The sequence below is a fragment of the Trachemys scripta genome, chromosome 9 (genome assembly GCF_013100865.1).
Source record: "Trachemys scripta elegans isolate TJP31775 chromosome 9, CAS_Tse_1.0, whole genome shotgun sequence".
NCBI lineage: Eukaryota > Metazoa > Chordata > Testudines > Emydidae > Trachemys > Trachemys scripta.
Genome location: NC_048306.1, coordinates 64868230 through 64894320, shown reverse-complemented (window position 1 = coordinate 64894320; position 26091 = coordinate 64868230). Strand labels below are relative to the sequence as shown.

Sequence of the window (26091 nt, the reverse complement as noted above, 5' to 3'; positions counted from 1 at the left end):
TTGGATTACATTTTGCAGAAGAGTAGTTAATGTAAAAATGCAATGTGAAAACCATTTAAATATTATTCACGATATAGTTTGGGATGATACGTTTTAAATGCAAGGTACAGTAGAGCCTCAGAGTTATGAACTAACCAGTCAACCACACACACCTCATTTGGAACTGGAAGTACACAATCAGACAGCAGCAAAGACACACACAAAAAGCAAATACTGTACAGTACTGTGTTAAACATAAACCACTAAAAAAATCAAGAGAAAGTTTAAAAAAAATGATTTGACAAGTTAAGGAAACTGTTTTTGTGCGCATTTCACTTAAATTAAGATGGTTAAAAGCAGCATTTTTCTTCTGCATAGTAAAGTTTCAAAGCTGTATTAAGTCAATGTTCAGTTGTAAACTTTTGAAAGAACAACCATAACGTTTTGTTCAGCGCTATGAACATTTCAGAGTTATGAACAACCTCCATTCCTGAGGTGTTCATAACTCTGAGGTTCTACTATTCTCCTTTACAGGTGTTATTTTGGCTGCTAAACAAAGCATATTTTATTACAATGAAATTTGATAAAATTAAATACAAGGGCTGAAGAGCTCAAGTATTTCCTAACTAAACTACACATATTCATTGGAGGAGAAGACATTTTCCTATATTCTGTCTATACTTTTCTCCTTATCTTCAGTCAACACCTATTTATTTTTGTTTGTAACAGTAGAAAGATGAGGTATGTGCATAGGCCTCGCCCTCACTAGTAAATTTCATTTATAAAGCTGATTTTTAAGTTAGCTGACACAGAGCTGCCTGGAGACAAGGACAAGTTATGCTTATCTACTAGTTTTGGGTAAACCCTACTGGAATTACCCATGATTGGCTGACACAACGTGGAACATGATTTGCCTTTTTCTACATTAGCCAGTCGCTTGTGGTCAGCATTGTGTCAGCTAACTCGATTGTCAAAAGTTTTGTTAAAACACAGTTAAATTTCCTTGTGCAGATAAGACCAAAGAAGGGAAAAGTCTCAGTGCTCAGTACTGTCAGAGCAATTCACTGGATTCCATCTTGTTTGCTCCAATATAAAACAAATCAATGTTTTTACTTACATCAGCTTTGCATAACTACATTGACTCAATTTTATCAACCAAATTCTTAGCAAGGACTATTGTTTTCACAAAATAAATGATCTTTTTGTCAAATTGTCCTGATTTTATACTTGCGCAATGTACCATTTTACTATTTTTATTCTTAAATTATTTTACCTTCTAAAAGGAAATTTAAAAGAAAAAATTATGTACATTTATATAACACACACAAATGCTTAAGAAAGGACACAAAAGGCTTTTTTAAAGGAAAAAAACCTAACACATTTGGTTACACTATGGGCATATTGTAGGCAAAACAAAAGGAGGTTTTACTTACAGAATTGTAGGCTGAGGCTCAAAAAGGCCAATAAGGCTGCTAAAGCCAGCAAGATCAGAAAACGATTTCGGAAAAGCATTATTAGTCGTTCTGCTTTCTCTTCATGGTTTTATCTCCATATATGAACACTTCCTGTGAATGAAACAGATAAGTGAATATTTAACAAATGGAAGCTTCAGCTACCTTGAAATAAATCCAAGTATAATTTTGGCAGGAATGCAAGAGAGAGATGAGGTTATTTCTTATATGCAAGTTTTGGAGATACAGAAGCTTGATCAAGATACAAAGGCTTTAAGTCTCTTCCTTGCCTCTCAGGCCAGTGTATCAAGCAAAATTTGCAACACAGTAATTGTTTCTCTCCAGTCTCTAACAATTATCTTGTAGTGCTCTGCTATTTTGAGAGCTAGTTCTCAATCTTAACAACTCTAAAATTCCTTTAATTAAAGCAGTCTCTCCCTACCCTCCTGCAAAATACAGGTCAGAAAAGCAACATGCTTGCCTAATGGTTCCTCAAAGCAATCCTTATTTACTGTGCCAGGAATGTTCTAACTATCATATACTTTGTTTCGGAACTGTTAAAGAGACAGGTTAAGAATTACTCCCTCTAGGGGGCAGCACTATTGTTAAATAAATTATAGGAATCTTAGGTAAGAGAATAAAGATTCAGAGGAGGAGTTACGAGTCGAGCTGTGCGTAAAACAGAAATTCTAGTTATGAGTGACAGTTGCCTTTTTCTTGTGTTGACTGCAAGATGGAGGAATTTGGTTGGTCTTGAAAGAAGTATTTTGTGATTCCCCATCTCCTTTGATTTGAGCTCTGTTTACAGCAGCACAATATGTTGACAGAAAAGGACTTATTTTCACCAATGTTTCTTCTTGTCCCAGTACCCTGATGTTTGTATGGAAAATGCCACTCCTGGTACTTTCCTGTTTTGGAGAAGAAGCAGCTTACCTTCTTGCTGGAATTCTGACCTCAGTCTTTTTGATCGTTTACAGTCCATGGGGGGAGGGGGGGGGGGGGGGGGGGGGTTCCCGATCTCAAAATTGTCAGATTATTTTCTCAGATTAAGGATAAAACCTTTGAAAACACTCCTCGGTGTCACAAAACAGTGAATTAACTATATTAGTAAATTCTTTCTACTGGTTCCTGTCTTGATCTGCTTAGCAAGAGCAAAATTTAGGGACCTGTATGCAGTATGTATGAGACAAAGATGATCATCTATATCAAAGCAGCACTGGTTCTGTCCTGGTGGGCTTCTTCATCTTTGTGTACCGTTTTCAAAGCAGCACCGCTGTAGCCCTCTGGATTGTTTCTTGGGTGTCAAACAGTGTTAAAGGCAACTTAACCAATCAAATTGGCAAAGGGAAAGAAACACAAGGGCAACATCAATAAGATTACATAGTTACTCAATGTGGCTAGCACACAGCATGATGGAGCATATATTTATGAGGAGATAAGTCAAGAGAATGAAAAAGTAGATGTCTAGTCCAGAATGGAGGAGTCCATTTATTAATTAGAACTTACACTGGCATGATACTGGTGCACAGAAAACTGCACTGTTTACCTTGGGCCTTCTAGGTGGAATTCAAAGTGCTGGTATTGACCTTTAAAGTCCTAAACGGGCCACATTGCTGGAGAGACCACCTCTTCCCTCAAATCATTATTCCTGCAGCAGTAGGCAGTGAATGTGCTCAGTCTAGAGCAACGCTGCTATAAAACAACGAAAGGGGATGGACTGGTGGCAGGGGTTACCAGCTTGGAAATGCACTTCTCCACTTAGACCTCCAGAGCCTTGATTTGTTAAACTTTCAGACACACTGAAAAGCTTATAATTTCCCTTGAGAATAGGACAGGATAGGAACTGGATGGGATATTTGTTAACATGTTATAATTAGACTGTGGGGCTGAATTAGCTACCTCTAAAATTTTAATCTAACAGTAGATTTAAGCAGCTTGATGTAATTTTGATTATTATAAGTTTTAAGTATTGTAATGGGGATCTGTGCTTTTCTGGTAATAAAATTAATCGGATTTCTCAGTACATAAAGTTAGGAGTTATAAGTCTTTGCAAGATTCTCTCTCTCTGTCTCTCTCAAAGGATATGGATTGTATTGGGAGAACTGTCTTTCCATTTTGTTATACTAATTTCCAAGAGACTATAAGGAACTGAGGATTCTGAGAAACTAGAAACTGATGCCTGTTCCTATACTTTTCCAAAATGCCTCCAGTGCCATGGGAACACAAGAAATGCATGGCTAAAAAGAGAGAATATAAATGGGAAGGAAGACCTGTAGTTTAAAGGACCCTTTTAACTTTTCAGAATAATAGCTCTCACTGTACACTAGTGTAATCTCTTAATGAGCGTGTGCCAGCCCACTGACTGATGCTAAACCGAGCTGTGAAGGAGAAGAAGTGAGACATAAAGATGATTGATTACAAACCACCAGGAGAGAAAGAAGCAGTTAAGTTAAACAGATGGAAGGACAGAAGGAAAACTACAGGAAAAACAAAATTAAATGTAGAGGGGAAGAAAAGGTAAAATATATGAGGAAGAAAAATCTCAAGAATTAGTACCAACCTCCCCTACCCCAATATCATTAGTTAATAATGTTGGTATATAATGCAATATGCCACAAAAAGTGAAGAGAGAGAGAGAGAGAAGCTTAGAGAAGACATTAGATTGAAGAAAGTGGGGAGAACAGATGTCTTACATTAACCAGGATATTTATGGAAGAGGTTTAATTAGCTTAAACTTTCACTCTTCTTGCAATTAAGATTTAATGTTTAGACTAAATAGTTCAGAAATTGTAAATACAAAAGCAAGATTTTTTTTTAAATTATACATGGTTTGGCATGCTAACGAAGTACAGTTATTATGGTATGATTGATTTGGGACAGTTCCTGTACAGTAATTGTGTTCAATAAAGGGTCTGCCAATAAAATTTGTTGTCAGCTGTCACTTGATATCAAGTATCATGGGATCAGATGCACAGATACAGTATTATGAAATGAAACAATTGGTTTAAAATACTGATAGGTGTGGTATTCAAGAGAAAAACAGCACTAAGACTGCAAACATTAAATAGAAGCAATACAAGCAATAGAATAGATGTTAGTTATACTGGCTGGACATTCAACTGGCAACTTTGAGAAGTATATTCTAATTGAGTAGTACATAAAAAGAAGAAGGGGGGTTAGAAAGTGTAAACTAAAGGCAAGAATATGAACTCACCGCAAAAAAACAAAACCCTCTCTATGTGATCAGAAAAAGATGAGGAGGCAAACACACAGTCAATGTGCTTTTGATATTAGGCCTTGTCTATACTACAAAATTAAACTGACCTAAGTTAAGTCGAGGTACAGCCACCGGAGTAATTACTGCAGTGCTTCATGTCCACACTATGCCCCCGTCGGTTACGCGCATCCTCACCAGGAGCACTTCCACAGACTTAACTGTGTGGGGCACTGACAGCTGGAACTCCTCCACCATGGGGTCAACAGCCCAAGCTGCCAACCCACAAGGGGCTGTTTGCCATGGGGCAAAGGGGGCTCCAGCTGTGATCCCCACATGGGGCTGACAGCTCGGGCTATGTAGGTAATGCAGTGTCTACACCAATGGTGGGCAACCAGTGGCCCATCAGGGTAATCCGCTGGCGGGTCACAAGACAGTGTTTACATTGACCATCTGCAGGCACTGCCACCAGCAGCTTCCAGTGGCCATTGTTCACCATTGTTCCTGGCCAGTGGGAGCTGCAGGAAGCGGTGCGGGCCGCAGGGACATGCTGGGCGCCGCTTCCCCCAGCTCCCATTGGCCGGGAACGGCGAACCGCAGCCACTGGGAGCTACAGGCGGCCGTGCCTGCGGACGGGTCAATGTAAACACTGTCTCGTAGCCCATCAGCGGATTACCCTGTGTGACAGACCCAGACCAATGGGTTATAGGAGTCTGGTAGAGGACAAATATACTGGTCACTGGATGAGTAGTTTTCTGTTCCCTGAGTGACCAGAGCAGAGCACTAGAGTAATCAGGAACCTGCTAGAACCAGTTAAGGCAGGCAGGCTAATTAGGACACCTGGAGCCAATTAAGAAGAAGCTGCTAGAATCAATTAAGGCAGGCTAATCAGGGCACCTGGGTTTTAAAAGGAGCTCACTTCAGTTTGTGGTGAGAGTGTGAGGAGCTGGGAGCGAGAGGCGCAAGGAGCTGAGAGTGAGAGGGTGTGCTGCTGGAGGACTGAGGAGCACAAGCGTTATCAGACACCAGGAGGAAGGTCCTGTGGTGAGAATAAGGAAGGTGTTTGGAGGAGGCCATGGGGAAGTAGCCCAGGGAGTTGTAGCTGTCATGCAGCTGTTACAGGAGCCACTATAGACAGCTGCAGTCCACAGGGCCCTGGGCTGGAATCCGGAGTAGAGGGCGGGCCCGGGTTCCCCCCAAACGTCCCAATTGACCTGGACTGTGGGTTCTTCCAGAGGGGAAGGTCTCTGGGCTGTTCCCCAACCCATATGGTGAATCTCTGAGGCAAGAAAATCTGCCAATAAGTGCAGGACCCACCAAGATAGAGGAGAATCTTTGTCACACCTGATAGGCCACAAGTTGCCCACCACTGGTCTACACAGACACTGCGTCATCCTAACTACACTGATCTAACTGCTAAACCTTTCACCAAGATGGAATTATTAGGTCAATGTAGTGGGAGACTTACATTGGCGGGAGCAACGTTGTAATATACATACTTACAGATTGAGGTTGACGTAAGCTGCCTTATGTGGCCCTAACTCTGTGGTGTAGACCAAGCCTTAGAAATACACTGTTACAGAATTAGAGATACTGCTGCAGAATTAAAGCTCACAGTATTACAGAGCAGCTGCTGTTTGGATGACATTTGGAGTATATTGATCTTTATCTATTTACTTTATGGCTGGTTCAGAGTGCAGGTCATGTCCTAGCCTCACTGTCTCCACCTGAAAGCTCTCAGTACCCGAAGGCCAATTTTATCATCAACAATTGACATAACATTGGCTCTACTTGTTGGCTTGTGATTCTCCAGTCTTTGACTCTCTTGTTCTAAAAGATGAATAAATACTGTACTGCTAAAAATGTAGTCCACACTCAGCGTTCTCGGCACTGGCATTCTATCAGCAGGTTAATAAATTGGTATAAATCACAGAATTTATTGCATATAACTAATGATATAGGTATTCAGCTCAAGACATAATGCTAGACTGGATAAAGAAATTCTGCTGAACTGCAAACTTCATTCAGACATTTCTAATCATAAGACATACAAAATCAACCTAGAATTTAAAAAAGAATAATGTAATGATACCACCTATAACCAAATGTAGCTAATAATTAAAAGAAAAGCTACTCGGACACCTAATACAGTATATGTCCTTGCTATATGATTTTTTTATTTTTCTCCCTCTTAAATTGTGTCCAATATTTATTCTAACAAATCACAAAGGCAGAAGATTTAAAGTATCCCCATTACCACCTACTCAAGCATAAAGATGTCATTATGTACTAACGTATGCTGTGCAACTTCTTGCATATTCACTCCAGGCTGAAAAAATGGTATTGTTATTAACAGACAGGAGAGAGGGAGTCAGGAAATCTGGGATCCATTCCTGCCTCTACCAGACTTCCTCTGTGATCTTGGACAAGTCATGGCTTCTTTCTGCCTCAGTTTTCTCAACTTCAGATGTGGAAACCTACTTGACAGAGATGTTGTCTGACTGAATTTGTGAATGTTTGGAAATCACTGCAAGGTCTCCTCAGGCTTATGTAAGAAAGGTGTTATTTATTAGTATTTCACACAATGCACTGAAAATATATCCATACCACCAAAGACTTTAAAAGTTCTTGAGAAATTAGACTTGTCCAACCCCCAAAAATAATCATTACCATTCTGTGCATCTCTGCCACTTGACTAATAACATTACCTCTAAATTAGCTGCATCCATCTAGGATGCAAACCTACCATGTTACTTAGCGTGTAAGCACATTATTTCACTGAATCACCATGACAGCTGAATGAATTTACTTGATTAAAATAGCATGTATCCATAATAATCAATACTACTCTTCAAAGTCTGCTTCCATACAATTACTGTACTTATCTGGTATGGCAGATCCAGCAACATCACATTGGTCATGTGGTCATTGTGAAATGGAGAAGGGAAACAGTCACAGTTGTAAGGAAGAAAGCTTCAAAGTCTATAACTGAATGATTGCCAGAGACAGTCACAACAACCATACTGTGCTATCAGGCTCTGCAGTAGCAAGACCAGTCTGGAAATTGAGGAGAGAATGCCTGGAAACAAAAAAGATATGGGCTGGTACACGGTGACGTTCATGGATTAATTTGGGGAAAGTTACTGAAGAATTTAGATAGCCCCCTCACTAGTGCCATATCCACTACTGACAGTTCTATCTCTTTGAGAGCTTTCATTTGCTTTTGATCTGTCTTGTATCTTTTCATTGCACAGTAAGGATTTTTTTCCCTGCCTACAGGAAAGCCTTGTTTTGAAGGTAACTGAACTGAAAGTGATAGCAGCAGATGGGATTATGAAAATTTTTATTCTATTTTCAGTTTCCACATTCAGATTTGAATTGTTAGAAGTACTGTACTTTTGAAGGGTCTATTTTAAAGAAGGGAAAACACTGAGTGAAGATCTTTGAAAGCAAATACATAGAATTTCACACAGTAAGCGTCCCTCTATACCAGAACATAGATATCTTATTAATGCCTCACAAACAGGACCAAATTCAGAAAGTTATATAGTAGCTTATGTGATTCTATCTGGGTGAGTGTCCAGTTATCTCATTGCACACTGCACCAAAAGGGAGGATAAATGCTTCTTCACTTAGTAAAATACCTACAATAAGAAATCTCTTTGATTCTCCACTGTTTTGGTTAGGCATACCACATCAGTGTTATCTACATTCATCAGGACATCTTTGGGTAGCACCAAAACCCAAAATAACTCCAGTTTAAGGTCCTGAAAAAAGATATCAAATTATAAGAATGGAGCTGACTATAACACTGCACCCTATATTCATCATAGTGATATCACTATAGGATATGATTATGACGTAGTTATGATGCATCTTGTACAAAATCAACGAGGAGTCCTTGTGGTACCTTAGAGACTAACAAATTTATTTGGGCCTAAGCTTTCGTGGGCTAAAATCCACTTCAGCAGATGCATGGAGTGGAAAATACAGGAGCGGGTATAAATACATGAAAGGATGGGAGTTGTCTTACCAAGTGTGAGGTCAGTCTAATGAGACAATTCAATTAACAGCAGGATACCAAGGGAGGAAAAATAACATTTGAAGTGGTAAGAGAGTGGCCCTTACAGACAGTTGACAAGAAGGTGTGAGTAACAGTAGGGGAAAATTAGTATTGGGGAAATTAGGTTCAGGTTTTCTAATGACCCAACCACTCCCAGTCTTTATTCAGGCCTAATCTGATGGTGTCCAGTTTGCAAATTAATTCCAGTTCTGCAGTTTCACATTGGAGTCTGTTTTTGAAGTTTTTTTGTTGAAGAATTGCTACTTTTAGGTCTGTTATTGAGTGACTAGAGAGACTGAAGTGCTCTCCTACTGGTTTTTGAATGTTATGATTCCTAATGTCAGATTTGTATCCATTTATTCTTTTGCGTAGAGACTGTCCGGTTTGGCCAATGTACCTGGCAGAGGGGCACTGCTGGCACATGATGACATACCAATGTGATATATGCCATCATATAATATTACTTAAGCAGAAAAAAAAAAAAGAAAAAAAGAAAAAAAAGAAAAAAAGCTAATCACTTGAATAGAGAAACATTACTTTGGCCAGACAAGCCACTACTACTTATGGTAAGTATAGTCATTAGAGACCATCAATAAATTTAGCTGTTTCAGCATAATCAATGATTCCTAAAGACAGACATTTGAGAAGAAAATTAATATCTACTAATTTTTGTAACAGGAAATTATAGAGACAGGACACAAGGTATAATAGTTTATCTAGATCCGCCTATTGGAGTAAGCGTTTCTCCTCCACATTCTTAATGCTGTTACTACAGCTACTGCATATATGCCACAAGAGTTTCACAAAAATTCTCAGTGGTGGTGACTGCACCATGATTTTATTTTCTAGGCTCTGCACTACCTCATATAACAGGGTGCTGGCTAGGAGAAACAAGCCAGGCCCCTGTTAGCCCTGTTCCAGAGGAAGGAAGGTATTAATTGGGCTCGCTGAAGGGCCACACCCTAATTACCAGAATAGATCCACCTGCAGGCCTGGGTAGCCAGCCTGCCCTATAAAGCTGGCTAAGAGACAGGAAGCAGGGGGGAGACAGGAAAGGGAGGAGGGTGGGCTCTAGATCCCTGCTGGCTGGGAAGCTAGTGTTGCTCTCTGTAAATAATAGGTGGGGGGAACAAACACAAACAATAAAAGGACACAGGTGCTGCACTTCAGTTGGTCTCTGACTGCATTTGTGGAGGGGCCAGGAGCAGGCATTGCTACACTCCCCAAAAGCCGTCCCCTGCTACTAGTCTAAAATAAGCTCAGGGGAAGGGGATTCCCCCCCCCCCCAATTGTCTCCACTTGAGAGGAATAACCTTAAGCAACTTGCTGTCTCACCCTGCCTTTCTAGGAGTCTGTCAATATCCTTATTGCAATTGTTCTACCTCCTCCTGCCTTCGGTATTATATTTATAAAGAGCTGTAACATGTCAGTCTGAGAGGACAAAAAAATAACAGGTCCCTGCACTGAGGAGTTTACAAAAGTCTAAATTATCCACGATAGGAAACAATGGGTGGGAGAAATACAAAGAGGATTTCACCCAGAGGAGATTATGAGTTGCACTTATTGTTACATCTGTCTTGCTAGCTCCTTTTTATTTCACATAAAATAATATATTAAACTTGGAAAACATTTGGACAAAATGCCAGGGTGGAGGTCAGCTTTGAAATCCTTGTATTCGGTAGACTAGTTCAAGTATTTACTCCTTGCATTAGTTCCTTTATTTACATCTGCAATCATGTCTTCCATGTGATTCAGAACCAAATCTAAAATTGCTTCTGCATAATTCTGTTCTTTATCATTGATGTAAGGAAGAGGCATTGTCATGCACCTATACCCATAGGACTAGTGCTCAATTCTTCCAATGGAGTACTGCAGCTGTAAGTCTGTATTTGACTAACTGATTTCTCTAATTATGAATTTGTTTGCCCTTTCCACAAGGCCTCAATTTCCATTTATACTCATGCTGATGATCCTTCTCATCAGATGGTCTATAACAAAACCCTATCAAATAGATTTCCTTAGTCTCTATTTGCACCAGATAATTCTATCCCCATCTAAGGTCCTTGTTATCGGTCATTTATGTTACAAAACATAAGTCCACCCTTCTAATCTGGTCTCTTCTGTAGAGTCTGTGGCCAGGACTACAATAAAAGGTAGGTTGACCCAGTTATGTTGGGCAGGGGTGTGAAAAATGTACAACCTGGAGCAATGTAGTAAAACTGACCTAACCCCCAGCATAGACAGCATTAGGTCAATGAAAGAATTATTCTGTCGACATAGCTACCACTTCTTGGGGAGGTGGATTAACTACAGTGATGGGAGAACCCCTCCTATCACTGTACTGTCTACACTGAAGCATTGCAGCTGTCATGTAGACATAGCCTGTGTAACTCTAGATACTTTAACCCCACTCAATTGCTTAGCCGGACCGCCCCACTCTTCCCCAGTTCAACTTAGAATTCTGTCTTTATGCTTAGTTGGCTATTTGAAATACAAATTGCATATATCTAGGATATGTATCTCAATATCAAGATCATCTATAATGCAATTTTGTATTTTATTTTATTTTTACAGTATTTTCCATTTACATGGTTCTTTGGCAGGACAAATGCAAGCAGAAAAGATGGTGGGGGAGCCTTGAGATTGTTGTGGGTAATAGAACTGTTATTATGCATTTATTCTAAGTCCATGTTTGTTATAGTTTTTGTTATGATTACAAGCATTAAACAGAATCAACGCAGTTTTATTTTTGCAGCAGCTGATCAAGAATAGAAGATCACTAAGAAGTAACTGGTGATGGAATGTGACGTATCTGGGTTATCTTCCTATGCTTATTTCTATATCTGTGCACAGAAGCTTGTGCACAAAAATACAGGCGCAAAGGTGCATGATATAGTAGATGTATTGACTTTTTTCAATTTAGAGTTTACAGATGCATGGTAAAAAGTAATTCCTTAAGTACCTTGTTTTGTGGCTCTGTTTATAGTTAGCTTCAGTTATTTTGATGTTTCCAACCAAATTAAATTCGTTCCTTGGCTTCAATGGACTTAATCCCAATTTACACCACAGTAATAGTAAAATGTGGCTCTTCATACACTAATGGATACCATTTCATTACATTTTTCAGCAGTGACTAAGAACAAATGATCTTCAGCAAATGATCTACAGCTGAAATGTCTAAGAGATATTACATATTTTCTAGCTTTGGACACTCAAGTTTAAAAAATTAAAATTTCTTATAGTCCCATTAGTTAAGAAAAACAAACAAAAAGCTTAGCCAATATGATAAATAAGTAATACTATTGTAAGTTACTTACCAGTACACCTTTACTAAACAAAAGGAAGACTTTAGTATCACTACAGACCTATCTATAGGGGAATTTTTCATAAAAATTGCTTGTATTGCATGTGTCTGTCATCATACCATATGACAAAATTAAACAGTGTATTTACTTTAAATCTTTGAATTTCCAAAGACATACTATTATTTCTTTGACATCTGTTGGGGAAAAAATTATACAATATCTTGCCACTAGTTACAATCCTCTACTACAGATGAAAAATTTAAACCATCATCCACACTCCTTGCAACCAACAAAGAAAAGAAGAAAACAGCAAAAGATCTACTACCAGTGCATTAAGTACAAGGAAATGTTATATCCATTTGTGTTTCACTAGCACTTTAACTTAAAAGAAGCCGAGTACTTTTTGCTACTCCCTTCATACTCTTCCGCCCACCCCAATGTGCTGTTAAATTTACATTTCAGCCTATTGGGCATATTCATTTTATGCTAAGCCAGTCACAAACATGTACAAATGACTATCCTTTAAAAAAACCTCAAAGGATTCTGCACATTTTTAGGTTACCAAAATGAAGACTGAAAAACTGAATCATTGCAGCAGAAAACCACTTACAAACTGCTGCTATAAAATTTCTGTAAATGGAAAAGTTGCTATTAAGACTTATATGGTTTCAAGTTTAAGACAAAATGAGAATTTTAGAATACATTTTACAATGGAACAGAAGATACTGGACCACAGATTGCATTGTACATTAAACCCCCCATTACTTTATAATCAAATCTGTCAAATTATTAAGCTTTTAACAGTTTTCAAATAACTTGATCATAAACAAATCCTTTAGTTTTAGACTTTATGGCCTGCCCCCATTAATAGTACTACACAGCTATGCCAGAAACTATTACTATAATATTAGAAGGTGTCTTGCAACCTTAACAACCCTTCTATCCCATTTTCACATGATCTTAACTTGCTGAAACATTGCTTTTTGGAGCTCAAATTATCCATGCTTAGGTCTGACCGGACTCAAAGGTCTTGATTTAAAGAAAATCCTCAATATAAGGTAATGGAGTTAATGAACACGGTATACTTGTTGGTGAGACAAGGAGAGAGAGAGAGAGAGACAGAGACATGCACAGAACAAAGCACAAGTGGGTGTTCTTAGATCAGGCTTCATTTGGCCAGCTCGTACACCAGGATCCCCCTTTCCCTCAGAAGTAGAGAGACACCAGATGTCACATTGTGGTCCAAGAGCTCCTTTAACTCCTTCCTAACAACTAATTCAGCCTGGCTGTGAAATCTAAGCATGAGCAGCCTGCAGTGCCTCTTCCTGCCTAACTAACACTGCTTTAGGGCCAACTACATTCTTGCTCTTTCCTTCTCCTTCCAAATTGCTGTCTGATAACCCAACTGCCCAGGAATTCACTGTGCAGGCCCCACGAGGCACAGGCTTTACAAACTTCCGGAACTGGTATGTTTATATGCCATAAACCACATCATATGAAAGGCTAGAATGTCAGGAAAATCCCTGTCGCTCCCTTCCCCATTTAGTGAGATGGCAGGTTTCTAAAGGTTAAAAAAAAAAAAAAAAATCCCTTCAGCCATCTGGATGTGGAAGGAAGTAAAAATACATTCCTGCTTTAAAAAAAAAACAAAAAAAACCCAGCTACTTCAAAATTAATTTGGAACTTGAAAGGAGGCAGAGAAGTAGTGATGGCCCCATGCACTCTGCAGCACAGCAGAATTCCATTCTGAGGCAAGCCTCCCAACTCCTGCAGTAACACTGATTGACTGCAAACATCCCAGAACATACACATTTAATTAAATTATAATAATCCACCAGTGGCTATGGAATGACTGTCTCCTGATCTACACTACAGAGTTAGGTCAACATAAGGCAGCTTACGTTGACCTAACTCTGTAAGCATCCACACTACAATGGTGCTCTCGCCAATGTAACTCGACCATTACACTAGGGTGACCAGATGTCCCGATTTTATAGGGACAGTCCCGATATTTGGGGCTTCCCCCCCTCCCCCCAATATGGGCTCCTTTTACCCCCACCCTGTTCCGATTTTTCATACTTGCTCTCTGGTCACCCTATACTACACCAACTTAATAACTCCACTTCCATGAGAGGCATAGAGCTTAGGTCAGTGTAGTTAGGTTGACAGAGTGTCAGTGTAGACACTGTATTGACTGTTCCAGTTGTCAGCCTCTGGTGGCTGTCAGCCCTGGTCGGCGGGGCTCTGGCTGTCAGTGCCCCACAATGCCCCACACTGACAGCCAGCTCAAGTGCTCCTGGTAAGGATCTGCACCGCCAACGGAAAGAGCTAGTTTGGACATACAAAATCAATGTACTTACTGTGCTAGCTGTACGCCAATGTAACTTAATTCTGCAGTGTACACATGCCCTGATACGTTCAAATCTTAAGTGGCCTCCATGCACTCAGAACTGTACCACCATGCCCTCTAAGGGCTTAGAGTGTAAACAAACACACAGTTCACAAACAGTGGATGATCAGAAAACATTATGACCTCAAAAGAGTGCCAGGCTGGGGCAGGGGAAGGTTGAATTTTTAAACACTTTTGAATTGCTGAAAGGCCGTCCTCATGATGTGGATTATTATCCCCCCTCTACACAAGCAGACGCACACACACGCACACACAGCTGTCCCTAGCTGTTCTGGGGCACTATGCAGCCCCCCCCACAGGGAGCATGTGTGGGGCCCCAGGCCTCTGTGGGGGGGAGCGGGCCTTTGCGGAGGAGAGTGGGGGGGCTGTCCCCAGGCCTCTGTGGGGGGAGCGGGGGAGCTGGCCCCAGGCCTCCACGCAGGGGGGAACCACCCCCCAGCACTCATCAGCGGCGCGGCTGCGGCCAGGTCTGCACTTCCCGCCACCGGTGAGTGAAGGCCCGGCCATGCTGCAGTCCTCAGGGGAGTGGGGGCGGAGCGGAGCAGGGGTGGGAAGAGGTGGGGCTGGGGCGGGGCAGGAGTGGAGCGTGGCGGGGGGGACCCTGAGGAAGAGCCGGAGCAGAGACGTAGCTGCGTACTTTGCGTATGGGTAAGGATGGCCCTGCACGCGCGTGCGCACACACACACCCCTCATCTGCACTTTCATTGTCTAATCCTTTGCATGCTTATTCTGCCTTCCACTACTCCAATAGCCCTATATTCTCTTCTATTGACAATATCCCTCCCTGCCCCCACTCTCCTCCCCCCAACATTATCTTTGGAGATATGTCTTGCAGGGATCCCGCCAGAATTAACTGGTGATCAAGTCACCGGCTCAGGTCAAAATACGGTGACCAATCATGAATTTTGGAGACAAATTCTTTAGGTTGTCTGGAATAATCAAATCTTGCAGACCACTCTGCAAGCACCTTGTCCAACACTTGAATTAGTACTAGTATGAAGAAATACATTTATTTCTACTTACTAATCTCTTGCAAAAAGTCAATGGGACTTGTGCTCTTAAGTCAATTAGGCTTTTTTGAACTCCGATGTGATCCTGTATCTCTAGCTGTTCTCCACCTGTTCAGTATCACCCCCTAAATATCACACCTTCTGTGATAGCTAGGGTTGGGGATGAATCCATTGTTATCCTGGATACACAAAACCACTCTGTTTTGGTGTATTGTTCCTCAATAACAGAATCTATGCGTTTGGGGAGAGTCAGTTGGCAAGGAGTAATTGATTAAGTACTCAACTCTTCCGTTCACTCACCAGATTAGCCTGGAACTTCCCTACCACTTTAAGACAAACCTTGCATCCAGTCATCTAGCTGACTTTTCCTTTATTGGCAACTAGCTTAAAATCCTATAGCATCTAACCATTAGAGTTCACCTGATTCTCACTAACCTTAAAATGAAACAATTTTCTTCTGCAGCAGTTGCCACTAAGATTTTTACCATACTTTTATACTTAACTTTACTGAGGTACTTCCTGTGGTAAACATAAGAAATATCACACCACAGAAAGTGTTAACCAGTAAAAATAAAAGTTATCTATGCTCTCTACTTCCCAGGTTGGATTTCTGGTTCCTGGCCTAAGATTTTTTTAAGTATCAGGGGGTAGCCATGTTAGTCTGTATCTACAAAAACAACAAGGAGTCTGGTGGCACCTTAAAGACTAACAGGTTTATTTGGGCATAAGCTTTTGTGGGTAAAAACCTCACTTCTTCAGATGCATAGAGTGAAAGTTACAGATGCAGGCATTATATACTGACACATGGAGAGCAGGGAGTTACTTCGCAAGTGGAGAACCAGTGTTGACAGGGCCAATTCAATCAGGGTGGATGTAAGATTTTTTTGTGGTCCTACTCCTACTACAGCGGCTGCTCCTGCTCCTTGAATGATGGGTCTCCACTTATCTATCCTTCACGTTTATCTACACTGTGGTGCCACAGAGCTGAGGTAAAACAGTGAGGCAGCTAAGTGCCAGAACTGCTTCCTGCCCCCTCTATCCAACAGAGCTGGGCAAGTGTGGCTCTCCATCCCAGCAGACTATACTCACCCTTCTTTCCCTCAGCTAGTGTTGATGGGCAGCAGCATATACTGAAGCCACTCTCCCATCTCAGTTCTACAGGAACACAGCTAAGACTCTGTTTAGAAAGTTTAGCTTCCTCCCACCTGACACTGGGCTAGTGGTGCATTAGGAGCAGGCAGGGTCTTCGGTTTTCTTCAACCCAGAGTTTCACTGAAGGTTTATCTAGAGCATGTAGTGGGGATAGGTTTCAGTGATGATTCCACCCCACAGCTATAGAGAATGACATTTTCTTGGGGGGAACGGCAACAGGAAGCATGTGTGACTTTAAAGCAGATTGAGCCCCATGACAGTAGAACAAGCAAAGCTGTGGAAATAGCATGGGATCTGTCAATTAAAGGCTATTAGACAACATATACACTAGCAGGCAGATTGATGGTTGCATAGTCCACCTGAACTTTTACTTCTACTGACTTCTAAATGCTTTCCTATGCAAACTCAGTGTTTGCACCATAGTTTTTGTTTTGTTTTTTCCATTTATTTCTAACAAATTCCTTTCAGGAATCATAGGCCAGATAGACGCTCCCGGTGATGTCTGTCAAAAGATTAAGTTGAAATTCAAGTAGCATGAAACAGAAGTCCGAACACATGGGGAATGTATGCCAGCCCAAAACAGAAATGTGAAGAAAGTCAAATGAAGTGAGTATGGTCAAAATTGGTGTTGGTATTAGTTTGTCCCTTTAAAATAATCATTAACAATACAGAATAGAGCCTCTATATTTCACTCACAGGAGAACATCAATTCTAAAAGAACATCACAGGATAATGATCTACTGCATAAATACTCCTGGTTTGTTGTGCAATTTATCAAAACAGACCTCAAGACAAAGCCATAGGTTTATTTTCAAAACAGGACACAGTAACCCTATGACAAATTTCTGTGATGCTGACTTTATTCCTATTAGATCAACTGATTAATGCAGTTATGAAAACTTTATCTAATAGATGGGTCACTTGAGAAATGCTTACTCACTGCAGCATTACTGAATAGCTTCTTTTCTGATTGGCTCAGAAAACAAACCTAATTATTTCAGCCCAAATAAACAGTTCTTTTAAAGCATACTCTATATATGTCTTAAGTAATTTTACTTCTTGTTGCCTGAATTTTTATTTTATTTTGTTCAAATCAACAGAATCAACTTCCCACCAACCTGATTCTGAATCCTATTTATGCCCTGTCAGATGCTGCTTCGGGCATGAACAAGCCTCTACCTTCCCTGTCTGTTCAATCTGATTGCCTGGCACATATTTCATAACTATACAGCACAATGAAAATACCTTTGCTCTTTAAGATCAACCAATTACATTTAAAATACATGCAGTATATTAAAATACCATCGGATATATATGACATGTACCAAGATATCAACTCTATCACTACAAGTCTCACCTCCTCTGCATATGCCTCAATTTCTTCCGAGACATAAAAATCAAGGTATTGGGCAACTGTAATCAAAGATCACATGACACTTTACACAAAAAAGGAATGCTAACCCCTGAGTGCTGCCAAATTCCAAACTAGGATCCTGATACTGCAAAGAGAATCACATGAATGCTCCTGCATGGAGTTTCATTGGCTTGAATTAAACTGAGGCCCAGGTACTTACAGTCAGCCTATCTGGAATATCCTGTGCAGTTTTAAGAAAAAGTATTCATAATTTTCTTCCCTTAACTGTTGTGTAGTGTTATACTGTTCAACTAAGGAATCACTGTTTCACCATATAGATGGCAGATGAAGTAATTCATAATTTAGAGAGCATCTGGTATCTTTCTGGATAGAAGGGGTTATATACCTTTCTGCATACACCCCTTTGTCAGATTTCCCACCTCCCCAACACTAGCAGTTGCAGATGTTTGGTGTAGTAGTTGGTTATGGTGGGAGAGGCTAGTTTTGATGTTTGCAGAAGGATGATAAAGGGAGTGTTGAAAGGTATTGTCCTAGGGCAGGGGTTCCCAATCTTTTTCTTTCTTCGGCCCCCCCAACATGCTCTAAAAACTCCACAGCTCACCTGTGCCACAACAACTGGTTTTCTGCATATAAAAGCCAGGGCCAGCGTTAGGGGGTAGCAGGCAGGGCAATTGCCTGGGGCCCCATGCCACAGGGCCCCCGCAAAGCTAAGTTGCTCAGGCTTTGGCTTCAGACCCGGGTGGCAGGGCTCCTGGCCCTGGGCTTCAGCCCCATGTGGTTGGGCTTCGGCCATCTGCCCTGGGCCCCAGCGAGTCTAAGGCTAGCCTGCTTAGAGGACCCCCTGAAACCTGCTTGCGGCCCCCAAAGGGACCCCAGACCCCCGGTTGAGAATCACAGGACAGAACTAAGTTTCCAGTGCTTGGTCTATGATGTACAGTGTTTGTGGTAAGGTATGTGGGGGAAGAGTAGAGGATATATAACGTTAGGTTGGTTAACTTTTCATTTCTTTGCTTTTGTGATTTAGTGTCCGGTAGGTTGTGAGTGAATCAACCCTAATTGCTTCTTATCAAAGTTTTTTGTGTATTCGTCGTCTCTAGATTTTTGTAACACTACAAAAGTGTGGGAACTTGGGGAGAAATTGTGGTGGAGGCAGAAGCGTAGCAGTTGATGGAGAAGATTTTCTCAATTTCTCCATCAGTAGCTGTGCAGAAAACCTTGTGTGTCAACAACTTCACAGGAAACCCTTCTCTACCATGCATTAAAGTGACAGGAAAGGTAGCTCCTGACAGGGACGATTTTGCGCGCCCAGCCTCCATCACTCAGATCTGCTTACTCTTTTTTGTAAGATTTCAATAATAATGTAAACAGCTGCTAAAAAACAAGCCTAAATCCAATAAAAAAAGCCTATCCACTGCACCATATCTACTCAGAGCATCCACCTCCTGCCAAGTTTTGTGCAGATGGACAATCTTGTTTTAAAAAGAAAAAGTCAACAATGAAAAGTCAGATTCCCATGGAAAAATTTCAGCCAGAGCCCAATTTCAAAGACCTATTAAAAATTTATGAATAACCAGACAAGAGCTGCAGAGAAAATTCAAAGGGCTTAAAATGTTCTACCAATTGGTCACCTACTCTTACAAAAAGAAAAAAACAAAAAGCAGGAATTTATGGCCCATTTTAAGACCATTCTAGAATGTAACCCTAATTATGGAGGCATTGCCATAGGCACCTTCGTAGTAAATCAGAATCCCTCTCTTTGGGGAGGAGATGGTCTAGCAGAAACTCTCTAGGAGACAAGGAGCTGTGCCTACATATATATTGCTGGTTATAAAAATTAAAGTAGTGTTTTACTAATGCTGAGTTTACACAAAATATTTAAATGACTACAATTAAAACCCACTAAGATAAGGTTAATATGATTTATCCCTCTGTGCTACTTTTAGTCACCTTTTTGAGAAGAGATTAAAATTAAGAAGCTTTTCCTTTTCATTCCACTCACACCGACCCACTACCAATTCTGTCTGCTTTAATCCTCCTTCCACAGATGTCAAAACAGGACATCAGTATTAAAACTACTCATTGCCAAAATCTGTTAGTGTAGCATCCCATTATTATTGTAATGCTGGCACAATAACTTTATTATAATGTGCGACAGTTCATGCAGCTATTCAATGCTAGATCCACTTGCTCCAGAGATTTTTTTCGCCACCTATAAAGAATTATAGCATAAATATTCTTAAAAGGTGAAGTTCTAGATGAAAATAGGTGCTTGTCCCTTAATCGGCAGTAACAAGGTCATCCCCCTGTTCATTCTGTTTTCCTAACACTTACATAAAGTGATCAGCCAAGAGAGTTCAGTCTTCGGACAGGCATGGTTATGAACGTCTCTTTTAACCCTTTCTTTTCTCCCACTTTTTGAGGGAACTCACATTTTACTGAAATTAGGAGGCAAAAATTCTGTATAACTAGGGCCCTACCAAATTCACAGCCACGAAAAACACGTCACAGACCATGAAATCTGTTTTTGTGTGCACTTTTACCCTACACTATACAGATTTCTCAGGGGAGACCAGTGTTTCTCAAATTGGGGGTCCTGACCCAAAAGTGAGTTGCAGGGGGGTTGCAAGGTTATTTTAGGGGAGGTCATGGTATTGCCACCCTTACTTCTGTGTTGCCTTCAGAGCTGGGCAGTCAGAAAGCAGTGGCTGTTGGCTGGGTGTCCAGCTCTGAAGGCAGCGCCCTGCCAGCAGCAGCACAGAAGTAAGTGTGGCAATACTATACCATGCCACCTTTAATTCTGCGCTGCTGCCTTCAGAGCTGGATGGCCGAAGAGCAGCAGCTGCTGACTAAGGGCCCCATTCTGCAGGCAGCAGTGCATAAGTAAGGGTGGCAATACCATACCATGCCATCCTTACTTCTGCAGTGCTGCTGGCAGCAGCTCTGCCTTCAAAGCTGGGCTCCCAGCCAGCAGCCACCACTTCCCAGCTGCCCAACTCTGAAGTCAGCACTGTCACCAATAGCAGCACAGGAGTAAGGGTAGCAATATCGCAATCCACCCCCTACAAATAACCTTGCAACACCCCCCACATACACAACTCCTTTTTGGATCAGGATCCCTACAATTACAACACCATGAAATTTCAGATTTAAATAGTCGAAATCATGAAATTTACTTTTTTAAAAATCCTATGACTGTGAAATTGACCAAAATGGACCGTGAATTTGATAGGGCCCTATGTAAAACTGATACATTCTATAAAGGACCCAGTGTATGCAAACACAAGAAATTTCAAGGGAGATTCGATAAAAGTCAAAAGGTCTTTTCTAAACAAAAACATTTTTAGGATGAAGTTTTGGTACACTGAAAAAAAGTGGACTTTCCTTAAATACATTAAAGGCAGCAAACTTCACAAAGATTGAATTTTTTTAAAAAATTGACACCTGACATTTAAAAACATATCATAGCTAATGGTATGTTGTGATGTTATCTGATTAAAATATGACCATACACATCATTGTTGCAGCCACTGTTATATATTTGCAGCAAATATTGTACAAAGGTTGTAGAGCAGGGGTAGGCAACCTGCGGCACGCAAGCTGATTTTCGGCGGCACTCACACTGCCGGGGTCCTGGCCACCGCTCTGGGAGGCTCTGCATTTTAATTTAATTTTAAATGAAGCTTCTTAAGCATTTTAAAAACCTTATTTACTTTACATACAACAATAGTTTAGTTATATGTTATAGACTTACAGAAAGAGACCTTCTAAAAACATTAAAATGTATTGCTGGCACGCGAAACCTTATATCAGAGTGAATAAATGAAGACTCGGCATCCCACTTCTGAAAGGTTGCCGGCCCCTGTTGTAGAGTGAGGTGTTTATGAAAAGGTTATGACTTGCTGGTTCTGATTATGCTACCTGTATGCATATATCATTTTGTATGTGAAGTTATAAGTATTGGCTCTATACTTGGATTTCAAATGTTTGCTCCTGAGGTAATGCCTACAAGGTAATGCCCAACACATCTTGGAGGGACTATTCAAATTAAGTGGTTCATCAAGGAACACTTGGTTGACAATGGACCATGGGAGACACCGATCTACACTGAGTGGACTGTCATGTAAACCTGCTGTCTGGAGTGTAGGTAATGGCTTCCTGCAATGACGAAGGGAAATTGGGCATAAATATGTGACTTGCCCATGTGACTCCAAACGCCATCTTGTTGCTGTAATTTTCCACTGTAAAAACAATGGGATGCTCTCCACATGGCAAGAGCTATAAAAGGTCCAGGGAACACCCCCATTATGTCTTCAATCCTGCTTCTTACCTCTGGAGGAACTTTGCTACAAACTGAAGCTCTGAACAATGAACTGAATGACCCATCCAAGCTGTGGATGTACTCCAGAGACTTGACTTATTCCATCACTGCTACAAGCCTGAGCCAAGAACTTTGTCATTACTGTATGTAATTGACTCCTTTAACCAATTTTAACTCTCACCTTTCTTTCTTTTTATAAATAAAATCAGGTATCAAGGCTGTCAATAGGGGAAGAGAGAGGATTCTGTCTAGCCTTTGCCATTATGAGGGATTATTCTATTTTTTACTATTATTATTACTTATTATTTATTTAGCCATTTTTTAAAAAGTTACTTGCCTGGGATGCTGCCACCAATAGACCATTCAGACTGTCAAGTGACAAGCTAGGGGTAAAATTTTCAGTCACCTAGGTGACTTAGGCTCCTAATTCCAATTTAGATGCTTAGATGCTTAACTTCTAATCAGCAAAATTTAGGGTAAAATTTCCAAAAGCACCTTTAAGGAATTGTCTATAAGGAAGTTATACTAGTTATACCTCCCTGTATGGGCACATTTATTCTGGTAAGAGTAACTTTTTTCGGTTTCCCTTATATCCCACCATAAGCCACAAACTAAACTGAAAAAAAGCCATTCACATCCCAGAATTAGTGTCTACAAAGGGAGGTCATACCAGGATAACCATAAAGGTGTAAAGTCACACTTTAGATTATACTGACAAACTTTCCCATGCAGACAAAGCCAATGGATAAAATGACTTTGGGTATGTCTACAAAGTCCACAAAAGCAAACCTCCCAGCCTGGGTTGAGAGACTCCAGCTAGTGTGGCTTATAGCTTAATGGCATTCTAAAAAACAGCTCTGAAATTGCTGCTCTGGTCCCAGCTCCACACCCAGCCACAACTTCAAAGCGCTGTCTACAATGGCTAGCACAAGCCCAAGACAGTGCACCGGGACAGGGACGACTGCTGCCGGTGGTGGTATAGACATATCCTTAGGAATTTAGGGGCCTAAATCTCATTGGCTAGTCCACAATAAAAAGAAAAAAAGATGCTTTCTCACCTTTTGTTAGCTAACACATGGTAACAGAAAGGGAAATCCTAGCAAGGAGAAGGCAGTTTGTAGTTTTTAGATGTGTTGGCAGGTTGAGATAAATGCTACATCAGCTGGCATGAGTGAAAGCTACAAACTCCTTTGTCTTCCTTGTGTCAAGGTAAGAACACACATTTTCCCTAGTGAAGACAAGGCCACTAAACCTTAATGGGCTATCACAGCTTATTCTTCAATGCCAAAAGGGAGGAGTTTGTTGGAGGGTCGTTTGAGGGAGGGGGTTACAGGATATTATTAATTAGTGGTAGCATAGCAGCACCTAAGGGACCCTTTGCGAACCAGACCTCGCTGCTCTAGGCAGGGCACCAGCCCGCACGGAACCGAGCCCCTATCCAGCTAGTGGAGCTCGCAATCCAGCTAGTGGAGACTCACCCGACCCGGAGCGCGGCTACCGACTACCCCTAACGGGACTGGGCTACGTGGATGCCCCACGCTGGCGCCGGGCGAGCTGCCCAGCACTGGGGGAAGTGACACTCCCCCTAGAGGGAGCGCCGGCCGGACGCAGCCCGAGCCAACCGGGGAAGGAGAAGGAGGAGCAGGGGCCGCCCCGCCCTCAAGCCCGGCTGCTCTGGTCGGGACCCGCGGGAGCGGAGGAGCCCAGCGGGTCACGCTCCGCGGAGTTTCCCCCTAGACAAAGCAGCCCCCGCGCCGGGAAGAGGGCAAGGGGAGCTCGGCGGCGGCGCCCGATGCGCGGAAAGGTCCGCGCGGAGCTGGGTGCCCGCTGGCAGCGCTGCCCGCAGCGGGGAGCCGGGGGTCCCCCGGAGCTGGGGGTGCCCGCTGGCAGTGCTGCCCAGGGGCCCGAAGGAGCGCGGAGCTGCGAGTGCCCGCTGGGAAGAGGCTGCCCGGAGCAGGACGCCCGGTGACGGCGCTGCCCGGGGTGCCCGGCGCGGGGGAAGGGTGGCGGGCGGTTCCTACCTCCCGCGCGGCTGCCGTCTGCTCCGCTCAGCGCCTCCGCCCGGGGCTGGAGCCGAAACCCGCAGCCTCCTGCTGCTGCTGCTGCTGCTGCCGCCGAGCGACAGCTCCAGCTCGGACTCCGCGGAGCGGATCAAGTTCTGCCGAGCGCCGCCTCCTGCCCCGCTCGCACACGCGGGGCTCCCTGGGGCCCAGCGCGACAGCCGCCAGCGCCACCTGCCGCCGCAACCGGGAGGTTGCAGTTTGGGCTCCCTCCTCCCCCGAATGGGGAGCGGCGCGGTGACTCCTCCGGCTCAGCCGCGCTGCCCACAACCGGGGTTCCGTGCTGAGCAACCCTCCTCCCTTCCGCCTGGGCCCCAGAGGCTCAATAGGTGCGGAGCAGAGGGAAACCGGGTTTAGGGCTGGGCACTCCTCCCAGCGCGGCCACTGCCTCCCCGAGTGAGCAAATGAACCCCTGCCCGTGCCTCAGTTTCCCGCCTGTACAAAGGAGGTGATATGGTTTGCATTCTAGCGTCACCCAGAGGCCCCGCTCAGGATTGAGCCCCGGGCAGTGAGGCACCCCACAGGATGAGCACATTGGTGCTTGTGACTTCATCAGTGTCATGATGCATAACATAATCTGAAACTTATCTTTTTTCCTTGAATTGGTGAAGATCAAAAGATAGAGCTAGGTTTAATAGTACTTTGAATACATACCTGCTGATCAATGTAATGTTCTTACTGCCTCCTATTGCTCCCAAGATTTATGTGTATAGTAATTAATTCTCTGTATAAGAAAACAAACTATAGTTGACCACCATGTGCAAAAATACTAGCCATCACCTACAGCCCCCAACTAAAACCTCTCCAGTGCATCATCAAGCATCTACAACCTGTCTTGAAGGATGATCCCTCACTCTCACAGACCTTGGAAAATAGGCCAGTCCTCGCCTACAGACAGCCCCCTAACCTGAAACAAATACTCACCAGCAACTACACGACAAAAACACCAACCCAGGAACCAAACCCTGCTACAAACCCCCGTGCCAACTCTGTCCACATATGTATTCAAGGAACACCATCATAGGACCTAACCACATCAGCCACACCATCTGGGGCTCATTCACCTGCACATCTACCAATGTGATATAGACCATCATGTGCCAGCAATGTCCCTCTGCCATGTACATTGGCCAAACCAGACTACTTTTCTCTACTCAAAAGAATAAATGGACACAAATCAGACATCAGGAATCATAACATTCAAAAACCAGTAGGAGAACTCTTCAGTCTCTTTGGTCACTCAATAACAGACCTAAAAGTGGCAATTCTTCAACAACAAAAACTTCAAAACCAGACTCCAACGTGAAACAGCAGAACTGCAATTAATTTGCAAACGATACCGTCAGATTAGGCCTGAATAAAGACTGGGAGTGGCTGGGTCATTACAAAACCTAAACTTAATTTCCCCATTCCTAATTTCTCCCTACTGTTACTCACACCTTCTTATCAACTGTCTATAATGAGCCACTCTCTTACCACTTCAAAAGTTATTTTTCCTCCCTTGGTATCCTGCTGTTAATTGATTTATCTCGCTAGACTGACCTCACACTTGGTAAAGCAACCCCCATCCTTTCATGTATTTATACCTGCTCCTGTATTTTTCACTCCATGCATCTGATGAAGTGGGCTCTAGCCCACGAAAGCTTAGGCCCAAATAAATTTGTTAGTCTCTAAGGCGCAACAAGGACTCCCTGTTGTTTTTGTTGATACAGACTAACACGGCTCCACTCTGAAACCTGAAAACTTTCAGAGTG

General features: G+C 42.3%; 1 protein-coding gene across 2 annotated transcripts in view; it reads right to left on the bottom strand.

Moving 5' to 3' along the window:
* PXYLP1 (2-phosphoxylose phosphatase 1) overlaps positions 1-24469 on the bottom strand; it is a 96074-nt gene extending 71605 nt beyond the window's left edge. Inside the window, exons 1-2 of one of the 2 annotated variants that reach the window (XM_034782000.1) lie at positions 24299-24469; positions 1413-1544 (exon numbers count right to left, since the gene is read on the bottom strand). In XM_034782000.1, coding sequence (XP_034637891.1) covers positions 1413-1491 — 79 coding nt within the window. In that variant the 5' untranslated portion in view covers positions 1492-1544; positions 24299-24469. Of the gene's footprint in view, positions 1-1412; positions 1545-23755; positions 23775-24298 lie in introns of those variants that run through there. The other variant, XM_034782002.1, reaches the window with a different exon arrangement.
* Between the last annotated feature and the right edge of the window lie 1622 nt (positions 24470-26091).